Below are 17,511 nucleotides of genomic sequence, written 5' to 3'. Positions count from 1 at the left end.
TCCCTCATGTCCTCACCGGTACCGGCATGCACGAGCACTCAGCACACACTCCCGCCTCTGATGACCTGATGTGTAGTAATCCTGTTCTGTGTGTCTTGTGCGTGCATGCGTGCGTCTGTGCGTGTGCGTGCATGCGTGCGTGTGTGCGCGTGCGTGCGTGCCTGCGTGTGTGTGTGTGTGTGTTTAACACAGGGTGTTATCCAAACAGTCTTTATTGAGCTGTAATCCCGACAACCTCTCCGGCCTCTCTAATGGAGCTGTAATGCTGTCGGCCCGCGCTCTGTGTGCGAGCACGCGCACGTGTGTGTGTGTGTGTGTGTGTGTGTGTGACTGTGTGCGTGCGTGCATGCATGTGTGTGCGTGTGCTTTCTGGAGGCGGGGTCAGGGAAACGGCTGCTAAACAGCCGTTTGAGGGGATTAGGAGGTTGTGGAATCACAAAGAACTCCACGTGGGACGAGAGGGGGGGGGGGGGGGGAGATGGGGGGGGGGGGGGGGGGGCAGAGGGGGAAAAAGATGGAGGGGGGAGACGCTGGAGGAGAGAGAGGGTCCTGCTCGATAGCAACATGGGAGCAACTGAAGGAAGAGAGTGGAGAGAAAATAATATCTGTTGTCATACGTTGTCACCATCCGAGTGGTCTTTGTTCAAGGCTTACAGGTCTTTAAATAAATACTTTATGAAACGTCTGTGGAGGGAAAACAATGAATGGGAAATGCTTTTCCGGGCCTGTCGTCGTCATGAAAGGGGGCAGGACTGCGACGCTCTAGTGTAGTATTGTTGTGAGCTTGTAGATCGGCTATTTTCAGCAAGTGAAAAAAAAAACAGTCATTATGACGGCATCAAGGCCTGCCGAAATACATTTTGTTCGACTAAATCAATAGTAGATTTAGTCGTCTAAAACATTCCGGGTGACTAAAATGTGACTAAAACTAAAATCAAAATGTGCTGCCAAAAACAACACTGGTTTCAGTCTATGAAATGATTCATATTGTGTTGGTGGTTTCTGTTTATATGAAATGGGTGCGGATGCTTTTGATTGAAAATACAAATAGTTCCATCATTGACATCTAAACGTACGTGTGGTTGTAACTGTAAGTACTGTATAGTGCGTATCGGTATTGCGAGGATGAGGAGGGGGTACTTGGAAAAATGTCTCCCCAGAGAGAGAGAGAGAGAGAGAGACGCTGGGTGGAGGTTTTGGGAGTGGGAGGAGAAAAGGGGGGGGGGGGGGGGTGACCTCTTCTTGGAAAAGCTACAATGACAGTGCACAGACAGCAGCTGACAGGCCACACACACACGCACACACACATGCGCACACACACGCAAGCATGCACACTCTCTCACTCACTAAGCACAAGGACCTGATGGAATGCAGAGGTCCAGCACTTGTCAGTCATGTGTCAAGAGAGCCTTTTTCATTCACACAGAGAGACTAGCATGGAATGGAATGGAATGGTTCCATTCACACAGAGAGAGACTAGCATGGAATGGAATGGAATGGTTCCATTCACACAGAGAGAGACTAGCATGGAATGGAATGGAATGGTCCCATTCACACAGAGAGAGACTAGCATGGAATGGAATGGAATGTTTCCATTCACACAGAGAGAGACTAGCATGGAATGGAACGGTTCCATTCACACAGAGAGACTAGCATGGAATGGAACGGTTCCATTCACACAGAGAGACTAGCATGGAATGGAATGGTTCCATTCACACAGAGAGACTAGCATGGAATGGAATGGAATGGAATGGTTCCATTCACACAGAGAGAGACTAGCATGGAATGGAACGGTTCCATTCACACAGAGAGACTAGCATGGAATGGAATGGTTCCATTCACACAGAGAGACTAGCATGGAATGGAATTGTTCCATTCACACAGAGAGAGACTAGCATGGAATGGAATGGTTCCATTCACACAGAGAGAGACTAGCATGGAATGGAATGGTTCCATTCACACAGAGAGAGACTAGCATGGAATGGAATGGTTCCATTCACACAGAGAGAGACTAGCATGGAATGGAATTGTTCCATTCACACAGAGAGACTAGCATGGAATGGAATGGTTCCATTCACACAGAGAGAGACTAGCATGGAATGGAATGGTTCCATTCACACAGAGAGAGACTAGCATGGAATGGAATGGTTCCATTCACACAGAGAGAGACTAGCATGGAATGGAATGGTTCCATTCACACAGAGAGAGACTAGCATGGAATGGAATGGTTTCATTCACACAGAGAGACTAGCATGGAATGGAATGGTTCCATTCACACAGAGAGACTAGCATGGAATGGAATGGTTCCATTCACACAGAGAGAGACTAGCATGGAATGGAATGGTTTCATTCACACAGAGAGACTAGCATGGAATGGAATGGTTCCATTCACACAGAGAGACTAGCATGGAAAGGAATGGTTCCATTCACAGAGAGAGACTAGCATGGAATGGAATGGTTCCATTCACACAGAGAGAGACTAGCATGGAATGGAATTGTTCCATTCACACAGAGAGACTAGCATGGAATGGAATGGAATGGTTCCATTCACACAGAGAGAGACTAGCATGGAATGGAATGGTTCCATTCACACAGAGAGAGACTAGCATGGAATGGAATGGTTCCATTCACACAGAGAGAGACTAGCATGGAATGGAATGGTCCCATTCACACAGAGAGAGACTAGCATGGAATGGAATGGTCCCATTCACACAGAGAGACTAGCATGGAATGGAATGGAATGGTTCCATTCACACAGAGAGAGACTAGCATGGAATGGAATGGTTCCATTCACACAGAGAGAGACTAGCATGGAATGGAATGGTTCCATTCACACAGAGAGAGACTAGCATGGAATGGAATGGTTCCATTCACACAGAGAGAGACTAGCATGGAATGGAATGGTTTCATTCACACAGAGAGACTAGCATGGAATGGAATGGAATGGTTCCATTCACACAGAGAGAGACTAGCATGGAATGGAATGGTTCCATTCACACAGAGAGAGACTAGCATGGAATGGAATGGTTCCATTCACACAGAGAGAGACTAGCATGGAATGGAATGGTTCCATTCACACAGAGAGAGACTAGCATGGAATGGAATGGTTTCATTCACACAGAGAGACTAGCATGGAATGGAATGGTTCCATTCACACAGAGAGACTAGCATGGAATGGAATGGAATGGTTCCATTCACACAGAGAGAGACTAGCATGGAATGGAATTGTTCCATTCACACAGAGAGACTAGCATGGAATGGAATGGAATGGTTCCATTCACACAGAGAGAGACTAGCATGGAATGGAATGGTTCCATTCACACAGAGAGAGACTAGCATGGAATGGAATGGTTCCATTCACACAGAGAGAGACTAGCATGGAATGGAATGGTCCCATTCACACAGAGAGAGACTAGCATGGAATGGAATGGTCCCATTCACACAGAGAGACTAGCATGGAATGGAATGGTTCCATTCACACAGAGAGAGACTAGCATGGAATGGAATGGTTCCATTCACACAGAGAGAGACTAGCATGGAATGGAATGGTTCCATTCACACAGAGAGACTAGCATGGAATGGAATGGAATGGTTCCATTCACACAGAGAGAGACTAGCATGGAATGGAATGGTTCCATTCACACAGAGAGACTAGCATGGAATGGAATGGAATGGTTCCATTCACACAGAGAGAGACTAGCATGGAATGGAATGGAATGGTTCCATTCACACAGAGAGAGACTAGCATGGAATGGAATGGAATGGTTCCATTCACACAGAGAGAGACTAGCATGGAATGGAATGGAATGGTTCCATTCACACAGAGAGAGACTAGCATGGAATGGAATGGTCCCATTCACACAGAGAGAGACTAGCATGGAATGGAATGGTTCTATTCACACAGAGAGACTAGCATGGATTAGAATGGAATGGTTCCATTCACACAAAGACAGACTAGCATGGATTGGAATGGAATGGTTCCATTCACACAGAGAGAGACTAGCATGGAATGGAATGGAATGGTTCCATTCACACAGTGAGACTAGCATGGAATGGAATGGTTCCATTCACACAGAGAGAGACTAGCATGGAATGGAATGGTTCCATTCACACAGAGAGAGACTAGCATGGATTGGAATGGTTCCATTCACACAGAGAGAGACTAGCATGGAATGGAATGGAATGGTTCCATTCACACAGTGAGACTAGCATGGAATGGAATGGTTCCATTCACACAGAGAGAGACTAGCATGGAATGGAATGGTTCCATTCACACAGAGAGAGACTAGCATGGAATGGAATGGTTCCATTCACACAGAGAGAGACTAGCATGGATTGGAATGGTTCCATTCACACAGAGAGAGACTAGCATGGAATGGAATGGAATGGTTCCATTCACACAGTGAGACTAGCATGGAATGGAATGGTTCCATTCACACAGAGAGAGACTAGCATGGAATGGAATGGTTCCATTCACACAGAGAGAGACTAGCATGGATTGGAATGGTTCCATTCACACAGAGAGAGACTAGCATGGAATGGAATCGGTACTGAGGCTCCCACTGTCAACAATTAGCCCTTCGCTAAACCCCATCTGTAAAGCGATCAATATAGTTTAGCAACCGTTGCTATGCATGAGAAGCTTCCGTCACCTCGTAGCTGTTATTTTGCATGGCTGTGTTGTTGAACACACACACACACAGCTTAATGTCTAGAAAGTTACACTGACCCACCCAGGTGATGGCAATAATACTAATGGCCGTACTCTGACCGTAGTTAAAGTTGATTGAGTTGGATACTTTTTCTCCCTCTGCACATTTTCCAATGCATAGCCTACTGCAGGCCACACACACACACACACACACACACGCGCACATACAAATATACATACACACACACACACACAGGCGTGTGCTGGAAGGTCGGGGTGGTCTGCCCTCCTTTCTCCTTGTCTTTTTGTGCTCTCTCTCTCTCTCTCTCTCCCCCCCTCTCTCTCTCTCTCTCTCTCCCCCTCTCACCTCTCTCTCTCTCCCTCTCTCTCCCTCTCTCTCTCTCTTCATAGAGTACATTATAATTGGGAGGTCTCTGTGTGGGCCGTGCCAGGTGTAACCACTTGTATGCTCTCCCATGGACTATGGCCTCTCTCTCTCTCTCTCTCTCTCTCTCTCTCTCTCTCTCTCTCTCTCTCTCTCTGGTATTTCAAAGAGCTTGTCAAGCAGTCATTAAATGGCGTTCAGTATATTATGTTTCCTTCTTTCTTTCCGTCTTTTCCTCCAGAAGGAACAGCTCTTTCTTCCTCCTTCAACCCCTCACTCTCCTTTTCCTCATTTTCTGCCACTCCCCCCAACCCTGCCCCCCTCTCTCTCATTAGGTTTAATGTGAATGCCTGAGATTTTATTATTTTACATAATAATGAAAGTGAAATTAAAGTTACAGGTATGGTGTTTGTGATATGAAGTGAGAGAATACCACAATGACAGTAATCCTTAATCATATTCCATCATATTCAAAGGGCTTTTGGAGAGAAATGTGACTATAGAGCACTGCAGAGGGCAGGTGTGTGTGTGCGTGCGTGCGCGTGTCCAGCTGGTGCTCATTGACGCTCATTAATGGCAAGTCAATTATGTTTATGCACATGTCAAATAGAGCGTCGTGGCCCCGCCCCTTTTCTGAATGACGAGGGCACCGGAAGAGAATTTCCCATTCTTTTTTTTTTCACACAGACGTTTCAAAAAGTATTTATTTAAAGACCTTTTAAAGCTGCTAAGCAATAATATGTCAACATGCTATAGCCTCGATACCCAGGCTTTCATTTCGTCTGTGCGAAAAAATTAAAGCCTGGATTTACGCATGGGCTGCACTGGCCTAAAAGTGGGAGTCAACCCTTCCGCGTAGGCGTCGCTCCAAATTATGTGACGTCAGGGCTCTGAGTGGTGTAAAGTAGCCTTGCCGAGCCATGAGGCCCATAGGGCAGGAGCCTATCTCCTGTTTCTGTAGCCATGAGGCCCATAGGGGCAGGAGCCTATCCTGTTTCTGTAGCCATGAGGCCCATAGGGCAGGAGCCTATCTCCTGTTTCTGTAGCGTGAGGCAGCTTGATGTACAAGTACACCCCCTGGACATGACGCTAGTATGTTGCAGGGACTTACCCCCAATCCAACCCTTGATGCTGAGTGTCAAGCAGGGAGGCACTGGGTCCCATTTGTACAGTCTTTGGTATGACCCGGCCGGGAATTGAACCCTGACCTCCCGGTCTCAGGGCGGACACTCTAACCACAAGGCCACTGAGCGGTGTGCACCCCTCAAAATAACACCGTGAGGAAATCATTACCAGTGGAACTTCAAACGAGGCTATGCGAGGAAAATGAGGAGAATAGCTGAAGAACCCACCACACCGTCTAAGAAAAAAACCAACGTGTGCCGACTCTGGAAATAACTTTGACAGTCCGTTAGAATGGTATACTCCAGCAACCAGTGGTTTCTGCTTCTGGTCGACACAATAACAGTGCTGCACTGGGGGGGGGGGGGTGGGGGGGGAGACCGGGGCTGACGGACTGATCGGTGAACCAATCAGGGTGTGTGCAAATCTGAGCCGCGACCCTCCCATCTAGGCCAGGAAGGTCTAGCGTTAGCTCAGGCTTAGCCTGACCTAAGCAGAGACATTTCTGGTCTAGAGGGGCGGGTCGCGCCTCAGAAATGCGCGCACCCTGATTGGATCTCATCGATCTGTCCGTCACCCCCGGCCCCTCCTCTCCCCCCTAGTGCAGCGCTACGTCACATCATTTAGAGCGACGCCCACCCGGAAGGGTTGACTCCCACTTTTAGACTGGTTCAGCCCACGGCTTTTTCCAGGCTTTCATCTTTCGCGCAGACGAAATGAAAGCCTGGGTATCGAGGCTAGCTCAGGCTAAACATGTTATGACCTTTATTTTCATTTTTATTCAGACATCCAGCAATGGGTAGAACACTAAAAAACATTAGTCTCTGTGAGACTGTGACACATCTAGGGGCCACAATCTGCATTCAAAGATTTTCCTAGAAGCTTTGTCATTGGTTGATTTGCCTGTCTGCTTCCTGATTGGTTAGTCATATCAACCGTTTTGTTTTGTTTTTTCGACCAATGACAAAGCTTCTAGGAACATCTTTGAATGCAGATTGTGGCCCCTAGATGTGTCACAGAGACTACATTTCTACCCTTTGCTGACTGTATAAAAAAAAGCTAATGGTGAAAGATGACAAAAGGGCCAGGGTACAACACTGTGTACACTTTTTTCCTTCTTTCTACTTATTTGTTCGGCCCAAAGAAAAAATTGTTTATTGTCATGATTTGTCAGGAGCCGAGTTGTCTTTGTCCGTCATGTGGTTCTCTCCTCCTATTGGTCAGGTGATCATGTGGTTCTCTCCTCCCATTGGTCAGGTGATCGACGGGAAGCTGGCTCCCTTCCTGTCCAAGGTGATCAAGTTCGCCAGCGGCCATGTGATGGGATGCAGTCTGTGTCGAGAGAAAGGCTTCATCTGTGAGCTGTGTCATGACCAGCAGGTCATCTACCCCTTCCAGGACGCCACCACCAGGAGGTACAGTGTAACTACAGGTCAATAGTGGGGGTCCGGGGACCCCTAGGGGTCCTTGAGGGAGTTCCAGGGGGTCCCCAGCTAAATTGATAGTTTGGAACCAAATGGACCCATAACGTGTCCATAATGGGGAATTAATGTTCTGTCCTGTGATTAATCGCCGTCCTGAGCGTAACTATTTGATAGGGTGGAGACCTCCGTTCATGGCGCTCAGGGTGTTTTAACAGGTAGTAGATGCTAGATAGTAGACATTTGAAGTATGTGACACCAGAACATCCATCAGACATGTCTCCAGACAAATACAAACAAATGTCATTTCTGATGTTGTTTTTTAAATAATCATATATAAGCACTACTAGGTGACTATTCTGGGAAGATACATTTCTAATCTACATGTACGTGTGTGCGTGCGTACGTGACTGTGTGTGTGTGTCTCTGTGTGCGTGTGTCTCTGTGTGTGTGTGTGTGTGTGTGTGTGTGTGTGCGTGCACGTAGGTGTGACGGCTGCGGCGCGGTGTTCCACGCAGAGTGCCGCCTGAAGGCTCAGCCGTGTCCGCGCTGCGTCCGCAAAGAGCTGCACCACACCAGACCCCCCAACGCCGCCTCATGGACCCCCGAGGACCCCTACCATGACCTCTAGAGAGTAGAGACCCCCCAATGCCTCCTGGACCCCCGAAGACGACGGTGGTCCTGGATGCTACCACCTCCCCTACCATGACATCTAGAGACTGCCCTGGACCCCTGGGGGGTCGACGGTGATCCTGGGTGCTACCATCTCCTCTACCATGACACCTAGAGACCCCCCAGGTGGTCCCTTGTTGTCCTGGGTAGTCCCTGGTTGTCCTGGGTGGTCCCTGTTGGTCCCTGGTGGTCCCTGGTGGTCCCTGGTGTGGTCCTGGGGGGTGCTACCACCTTCCCCTACCATGACAGCGATGGGGCGATTCATGAAAATCACACGTCACGATTTACTGTGGCAAAAACGCTTGTTTGCGATTAACGATATTAATATCACGATAATCCAAAATGTGCTTAAAACTTACAAAATGCCACTTTTGCTGTTAAACCACTTGAACTCCCAGCATCCATATTCAAAGCTCACAGCGCGTTGTTGCAACGCGTTGTGAGCTTGTATCCAGTATTTATTCGCCATTTGAGCCACGGACCACCATTTGATGACATTTAGCCTCTCAGACCCATTTGAGCCAAATGGACCCATGAGTGCTCTATAAAGGGTCCGTTTGTTTACCAGCTCTCCATCATTTCGCTGGGGACCACCTGGAACCCACTGGGGGGTCCCTTGACCGCTGGTTTTAAGTGGTACTGAACAACAAAAGCTCATTCATCCTATCTGGTGTCTGACGATTTCACCATGAATTACAATTTCCACGATACTCAATTATGGGACAGTTGTATACCTCTAATATGTAGTATAACACACACACACACAGACACACGCACACATGCACACACACACACACACACACATACACGTGTGGACTAAGTATGGAGATTGTGTCGATGAGTAACGGGGGCGAAAACAATGGATTTGTGTTTTATTTTTATTTATCTTTGTCTGTTTTTTCTTTACGTGTGGATCCATCGTTGTGAGTCCATGTCATCTCTGCTGTCTGCCACAAACACACACGCACACACACACTCACGCGCGCACACACATACACACACACACACACACACAGAGAGATGAGCATGTATTCGAAATATGTATTTTCTGTATTTTAAAATACAGAAAATACGTATTTTCTGTATTTTAAAATGCAAAAAAAGTCTGTCTCTCTCTCTCTCTCCATAACATACAGTATGTTTTCAGTATTTATGCATGTTAGAACGACGTCTGGATGAAACTACTGCTACTGATGGACTGCCCAGGTGTTCTCCCTGTGCGTGCGTGCGTGCGTGCGTGCACGTTTTCCCGGGACCCAAACTACTAGAATCTACAAGCTCACAATGTGTCTCTTTGCGGCGCGCTGTGAGCTTGTAGAGTAGATCGTCTATTTTCACTGCTTTTTAAACATTTGTTATCCAATTCATGGATTTTCTTAGATTTTTCTTTGCACTATTTCACCGTCTTCATGACATTTCTGGGAGAAAAAAAAAGTTTTGACTTTTGTTTTCAAAATTCATGAAAATATTTAGTGGAAACCTCACACGATGATTTTGAATCCCTCACAATGGATACTTGAAGGACGTTGGATTGATCGTGCCTGACACAGAGGGAAAAAGACAATGGAGATTCATGTCATTATGTGTAATTCATGTATAATTCATTCTGATGTCATATAATGTATAATTGTGTATTTGCTTTGATGCATAATAATAACCTCACTGATTAAGGGATATACCGTCCGTGTGAAAGAAGGGAAGAAGTTTGTTTTTCTTTGTTTTTGCTTTGCTATTCATTTGCACTACTGTTTATGAATTTGAATTATGAATGTGTTTGCTGCCATTTTCACATGTTTACCAACATCGGCCAGGCTTTCTGTGTATGTAAGAGGTGTACGAACGCTATGCAACGTGTTAACCCATTCAGACCTGAGAACGTCTTCTCTTCTTAGAAGACAAAATGTCTTCTTCTAAATCATGACAGTTTTCAGAAAACCCTATGTTACTATGTGTCAATGGTTCTCAAACTATTTAACCCATTTAGGCCTGACGTCGAAATTTAAAAAATCATGGCCGTTTTCAGAAATGTTTTTGTATCAGTGGTGCTCAATATTTCATGTCAAGGACCCCAAAGATCTTGGCCACCGACCCTCATCTGAAAATATTTGCTTCCCCTCGGAAGCAAAGATCTGAAAGAATATATTCAAATATTTGTGCCGCATTTTCACGATTAAAAAGAAATAGCAGACCTACAAGCTCGTGAGCTTGTAGATCTGCTATTTTTCAACAGCTAAAGTACAACATAATTCTTAAAACACCAAAAGGGGTTCCCGCCCAAAATTGTCAAGGACCCCCAGAATTATATTTAATTGGCCCTGGACCCCAATATCGGGGCTCGCTATGAGCAACGGGGGCAACATTAGTGACTTCCTCCTGGGGAATCCCGAGACGTTCCAAGGCCAGTGAGTCGATGTGTTTCCTCCAACTGCGCCTTGGTCTGCCCCCCGGGGTCTCCTCCCAGTGGGACGTGATCCTTGGTCTGCCCCGGGGTCTCCTCCCAGTGGGACGTGGTCCTTGGTCTTTCCCCCGGGGTCTCCTCCCAGTGGGACGTGATCCTTGGTCTGCCCCGGGGTCTCCTCCCAGTGGGACGTGATCCTTGGTCTGCCCTCCCAGTGGGACTTGATCCTTGGTCTGCCCCGGGGTCTCCTCCCAGTGGGACGTGATCCTTGGTCTGCCCCGGGTCTCCTCCCAGTGGGACGTGATCCTTGGTCTGCCCCGTGGTCTCCTCCCAGTGGGACGTGATCCTTGGTCTGCGCCGGGGTCTCCTCCCAGTGGGACGTGATCCTTGGTCTGCCCCGGGGTCTCCTCCCAGTGGGACGTGATCCTTGGTCTGCCCCGGGGTCTCCTCCCAGTGGGACGTGATCCTTGGTCTGCCCCGGGGTCTCCTCCCAGTGGGACGTGATCCTTGGTCTGCCCCGTGGTCTCCTCCCAGTGGGACGTGATCCTTGGTCTGCCCCGGGTCTCCTCCCAGTGGGACGTGATCCTTGGTCTGCCCCGGGTCTCCTCCCAGTGGGACGTGATCCTTGGTCTGCCCCGGGGTCTCCTCCCAGTGGGACGTGATCCTTGGTCTGCCCCGGGGTCTCCTCCCAGTGGGACGTGATCCTTGGTCTGCCCCGGGGTCTCCTCCCAGTGGGACGTGATCCTTGGTCTGCCCTGGGGTCTCCTCCCAGTGGGACGTGATCCTTGGTCTGCCCCGGGGTCTCCTCCCAGTGGGACGTGCATCGAGGACCTCCCTAGGGAGACCCTCGAGAGGCAGCCGATATATATATATATTTTTTTTTACAGTGAGCAGGAACAAGAATACATGGTAATACATCAAATACACAGAAATAGTCATCAACTGTGTGTACTGTACGCCACGATGTGATTGTCTCCACCATGTTTTATTAATGCACTTCTTAAAGACTATTTATTGTACTGTATTTAAGTTATTTTGTTCATGGTTTTCTTGCTTGTCTGTTTTTGTTTTGTTTTGTTTTAAAACCATGTTTTGTGTGTTTCTCTATTCTATACGTGGTCGCCACAGCCTAACGGTTATGCAAGAACAGGTGTGTTTCTTTTCTCTCCTGGACGGATGTTGTCTGTTAGCCACTGATGTAAAATAAAATATAAACTAGAAACAACATTTGTGCCTGAAGCTCGCCAAGTCTGCTATTGAACACCCTTTACGTCTGTGTGTTGTTTCAAAAATATTGAACCAATGGACAGTAGTAAAAAGTGCTTTGGACAAAACCTCTTAACTCCATTGGACCCCCAAACTGTCTGCTAAAGGAGCTAACTCCACCACCTCTCGCCCTCTCATGGATGTAATTGACAATATATAAAGTTACAACACCAACTTTGATGAGGCTGTATTGCTTTGTTTTAAAAATATAAGGTTTTCTTAATTTCCTGAAAATGATATTTTTCATATCCTGAAAAATGAACATTTTGGAGTTATGAGGTTTCATCCCGACAGCAACGATATGCAACATTTAGCACTTTGCAAATTTGGTTTAAGTACAACGCACTGTTCAAGTGATTTATGCTGTGTGCCTATTTTGTTATTTCACTTTGATATTTTGACGTACTTACTGCCCTTTATGCCGGCTGGCATGTAAGAAAGCAACAAAGGATCTCCACTTCAGTCTGTTCTGGGCCAGGGACTTTATAGATTCCCAGGTGTGAAGCAGGTTCCCTACGCCAGGTGGTCTTGGGTCAGGTGTGATGCAGGGTCTTCAACTCTCCCTCAGTTCCTACGCCAGGTGTTCTTGGGTCGGCCTCTTTTGCGTTTGCCCTCTGGTGTCCAGTGAAGTGCAGTTGCTTTGGCGTGCTATAGTATGCCGTACAATATGGGCTATAGCCCATGGTCAAAAATGATGAAAAACGAGGATTAAAAAAGACAAAAATCACTCCGAGACCATGGGCTATTGCTCAGTGGGATGGTCAAAAATGATAAAAAACGAGGATTTAAAAAAAAAAAAAAAAAATGGTGGGCTATAACCCATCTTTTTTTTTATTTTTTATTTTTTTCAAATCCTCAAAAATGATGAAAAACGGCGTGCTATAGTATGCCGTACGATATGGGCTATAGCCCATGGTCCAAAATGATGAAAAACGAGGATAATTTTTTTTTCAAAAAGCGATGGGCTATAACCCATTGTTTTTTTCAAATCCTCAAAAATGATGAAAAACGGCGTGCTATAGTATGCCGTACGATATGGGCTATAGCCCATGGTCCAAAATGATGAAAAAAGAGGATAAAAAAAAACAATCAAAAAACGATGGGCTATAACCCATCGGTTTTTTTTCTTAGTTTTTTTCAAATCCTCAAAAATGATGAAAAACGGCGTGCTACAGTATGCCGTATGATATGGGCTATTAGACGAGCGTCTAAAAATGGGATAAAAACGTCTAAAAATAGACGTCTAAAACACGTCTAAAAATAGACGTGTTTTAGACGTCTATTTTTAGACGTTTTTTAGACTTTTTGAGGATTTGAAAAAAACTAAGAAAAAAAAACGATGGGTTATAGCCCATCGTTTTGTGATTGTTTTTTTTTGTCCTCGTTTTTCATCATTTTGGACCATGTGCTATAGCCCATATCGTACGGCATACTATAGCACGCCGTTTTTCATCATTTTTGAGGATTAAAAAAAAAAAAAAAAAAGCGATAGGTTATAGCCCATCGTTTTTAGATTTTTTGAATTTTTTTTTAATCCTCGTTTTTCATAATTTTTGACCATCCCACTGAGCAATAGTCGGCTATTAGACGTGCGTCTAAAAATGGGATAAAAAAGGTCTAAAAATAGACGTCTAAAACACATCTATTTTTAGACGTGTTTTAGACGTCTATTTTTAGACGTTTTTATCCCATTTTTAGACACTCGTCTAATAGCTCATATCATACTGTAGCACGCCGTTTTTCATCATTTTTGAGGATTTGAAAAAAAACAAAAAACGATGGGTTATAGCCCATCGTTTTTTGATTTTTTGATTTTCTTTTTAATCCTCGTTTTTCATCTTTTTTGACCATGGGCTATAGCCCATACCGTACGGCATACTATAGCACGCCGTTTTTCATCATTTTTGACCATGGGCTATAGCCCATACCGTACGGCATACTATAGCACGCCGTTTTTCATCATTTTTGAGGATAAAAAAAAACAAAAAAAACATGGGTTATAGCCCATCGTTTTTTGAATTTTTTCTTTTTTTGAATCCTTGTTTTTCATCATTTTTGACCATCCCACTGAGCAATAGTCGGCTATTAGACGTGCGTCTAAAGATGGGATAAAAAACGTCTGAAAATATACGTCTGAAAATAGACGTCTAAAAATAGACGTCTAAAACACGTCTATTTTTAGACGTGTTTTAGACGTCTATTTTTTTAATCCTCAAAAATGATGAAAAACGGCGTGCTATAGTATGCCGTACGGTATGGGCTATAGCCCATGGTCAAAAATGATGAAAAACAAGGTAAAAATAAAAATAAAAAAAACGATGGGCTATAACCCATGTTTTGTTTTTTTTTCATTTTTTTCAAATCCTCAAAAATGATGAAAAACTGCGTGCTATAGTATGCCATACGGTATGGGCTATAGCCCATGGTCGAAAATGATGAAAAACGAGGATAAAAAAAGATATCAAAAAATTTAAAAACGATGGGCTATAACCCATCGTTTTTTGTTTTTTTTTTCATTCTTTTTAAATCCTCAAAAATTATGAAAAACGGCGTGCTACAGTATGCCGTACCATATGGGCTATTAGACGAGCGTCTAAAAATGGGATGAAAACGTCTAAAAATAGACGTCTAGACGTTTCTTTTTAGACGTCTAAAAATGGGATAAAAACGTCAAAAAATAGACGTCTAAAACACGTCTAAAAATAGACGTGTTTATCCCACTTTTAGACGCTGAAAAAAAAACATGGGTTATAGCCCATAGTTTTTTTAATTTTTAATTTAAATTTTTAACCTCGTTTTTCATCATTTTTGACCATGGGCTATAGCCCATACCGTACGGCATACTATAGCACGCCGTTTTTCATCATTTTTTAGGATTAAAAAAAACAAAAAAACAAGGGTTATAGCCCATCGTTTTTTGAATTTTGAATTTTTTATTTTTTTAATCCTTGTTTTTCATCATTTTTGACCATCCCACTGAGCAATAGTCGGCTATTAGACGTGGTCTAAAAAAAACGTCTAAAAAAAGACGTCTAGAAAACGTCTAAAAATAGACGTCTATTTTTAGACGTTTTTATCCCATTTTTAGACGCTCGTCTAATAGCCCATATCATACGGCATACTATAGCACGCCGTTTTTCAACATTTTTGAGGATAAAAAAAAAAAAAAAAACAAGCGATAGGTTATAGCCCATCGTTTTTTGATTTTTTGAATTTTTTTGAATCCTCGTTTTTCATCATTTTTGACCATCCCACTGAGCAATAGTCGGCTATTAGACGTGCGTCTAAAAATGGGATAAAAAACATCTAAAAATAGACGTCTAAAACACATCTATTTTTAGACGTGTTTTAGACGTCTATTTTTAGACGTTTTTATCCCATTTTTAGACACTCGTCTAATAGCCCATATCATACGGCATACTGTAGCTCGCCGTTTTTCATCATTTTTGAGGATTTGAAAAAAACTAAAAAATAAAAAAAAACGATGGGTCCATAGTTTTTTGATTTTTTTTAATCCTCGTTTTTCATCATTTTTGACTATGGGCTATAGCCCATACCGTACGGCATACTATAGCACGCCGTTTTTTATCATTTTTGAGTTTTTGAAAAAAATGAAAACTGAAAAAAACATGGGTTTTACTTATAGCCCATCGTTTTTTGATTTTTTTTTAATCCTCGTTTTTCATCAAAAAAAGATGGGCTATAGCCCATCGTTTTTTAAATTTTTGAAAAAAGAATTATCCTCGTTTTTCATAATTTTTGACCATCACACTGAGAAATAGCCGGCTATTAGACGTGCGTCTAAAAATGGGATAAAAAAACGTCTAAAAATAGACGTCTTTTAACCCATTTTTAGACGCTCGTCTAATAGCCCATACCGTACGGCATACTATAGCACGCCGTTTTTCATCATTTTTGAGGATTTGAAAAAAAAAAAAAAAAAAAAAAAACATGGGTTATAGCCCATCGTTTTTTGAATTTTTGAATTTTTTTTGAATCCTCGTTTTTTATCATTTTTGACCATGGGTTATAGCCCATATCGTACGGCATACTATAGCACGCCGTTTTTCATCATTTTTGAGGATTTGAAAAAATTGAAAAAAAACGATGGGTTATAGCCCATCGTTTTTTGAATTTTTGAAAAAAGAATTATCCTCGTTTTTCATCATTTTGGACCATGGGCTATAACACATATCGTACGGCATACTATAGCACGCCGTTTTTCATCATTTTTGAGGATTTGAAAAAAATTAAAAAATTAAAAAAACGATGGGTTATAGCCCATCGTTTTTTGAATTTTAGAAGAAAAACAAAATCCTCGTTTTTAATCATTTTTGACCATGGGCTATAGCCCATATCGTACGGCATACTATAGCACGCCGTTTTTCATCATTTTTGAGGATTTTAAAAAAAATTTAAAAAAAACGATGGGTTATAGCCCATCGTTTTTTGAATTTTTGATTTTTTTTTTATCCTCGTTTTTCATCATTTTGGACCATGGGCTATAGCACATATCGTACGGCATACTATAGCACGCCGTTTTTCATCATTTTTGAGAATTTGAAAAAAATGAAAAAAAAAACAAAACATGGGTTATAGCCCATCGTTTTTTGATTTTTTTGATTTATTTTTTAATCCTCGTTTTTCATCATTTTTTACCATGGGCTATAGCCCATACCGTATGGCATACTATAGCATGCCGTTTTTCATCATTTTTGAGGATTTGAAAAATATGAAGAAAAAAAATACATGGGTTATAGCCCATCGTTTTTTGAATTTTTGATTATTATTTTTTACCTAGTTTTTCACCATTTTTGACCATGGGCTATAGCCCATACCGTATGGCATTTTTCATGCCGTTTTTCATAATTTTTGAGGATTTGAAAAATATTAATATGATTGGTTTTTTTTATCCTCGTTTTTCATCATTTTGGACCATGGGCTATAGCCCATATCGTACGCCATACTATAGCAAGCCGTTTTTCATCATTTTTGAGGATTTGAAAAATATGAAGAAAAAAAAAACATGGGTTATAGCCCATCGTTTTTTGAATTTTTGATTATTTTTTTTTACCTCGTTTTTCGTTTTTTTTTACCATGGGCTATAGCCCATATCGTACGGCATACTATAGCACGCCGTTTTTCATCATTTTTGAGGATTTTAAAAAAATGAAAAAAAACGATGGGTTATAGCCCATCGTTTTTTGAATTTTTGATTTTTTTTTTATCCTCGTTTTTCATCATTTTGGACCATGGGCTATAGCACATATCGTACGGCATACTATAGCACGCCGTTTTTCATCATTTTTGAGGATTTGAAAAATATGAAGAAAAAAAAAACATGGGTTATAGCCCATCGTTTTTTGATTTTTTGATTATTTTTTTTTACCTCGTTTTTCATCATTTTTGACCATGGGCTATAGCCCATACCGTATGGCATTTTTCATGCCGTTTTTCATCATTTTTGAGGATTTGAAAAATATGAATATGATTGTTTTTTTTTATCCTCGTTTTTCATCATTTTGGACCATGGGCTATAGCCCTTATCGTACGCCATACTATAGCAAGCCGTTTTTCATCATTTTTGAGGATTTGA

At 43.1% G+C, this 17,511-nt stretch overlaps 1 protein-coding gene across 1 annotated transcript in view; it reads left to right on the top strand.

The window, feature by feature from the left end:
• Nucleotides 1-10,834, top strand: part of plekhm3 (pleckstrin homology domain containing, family M, member 3) — a 57,145-nt gene extending 46,311 nt beyond the window's left edge. Inside the window, exons 15-16 of the mRNA XM_083776567.1 lie at nucleotides 7,416-7,573; nucleotides 8,066-10,834. Of these exons, the coding sequence (XP_083632693.1) occupies nucleotides 7,416-7,573; nucleotides 8,066-8,210 (303 nt within the window). The 3' untranslated portion in view covers nucleotides 8,211-10,834. The remainder of the gene's footprint in view (nucleotides 1-7,415; nucleotides 7,574-8,065) is intronic.
• Nucleotides 10,835-17,511: the final 6,677 nt, after the last annotated feature.

This window comes from Protomyctophum parallelum (assembly GCF_964188405.1).
Source record: "Protomyctophum parallelum genome assembly, chromosome: 11".
Taxonomy (NCBI): Eukaryota; Metazoa; Chordata; class Actinopteri; order Myctophiformes; family Myctophidae; genus Protomyctophum; species Protomyctophum parallelum.
The sequence above is the reverse complement of the archived record's forward strand: the minus strand, read 5'-3'. Positions and strand labels throughout refer to the sequence as shown.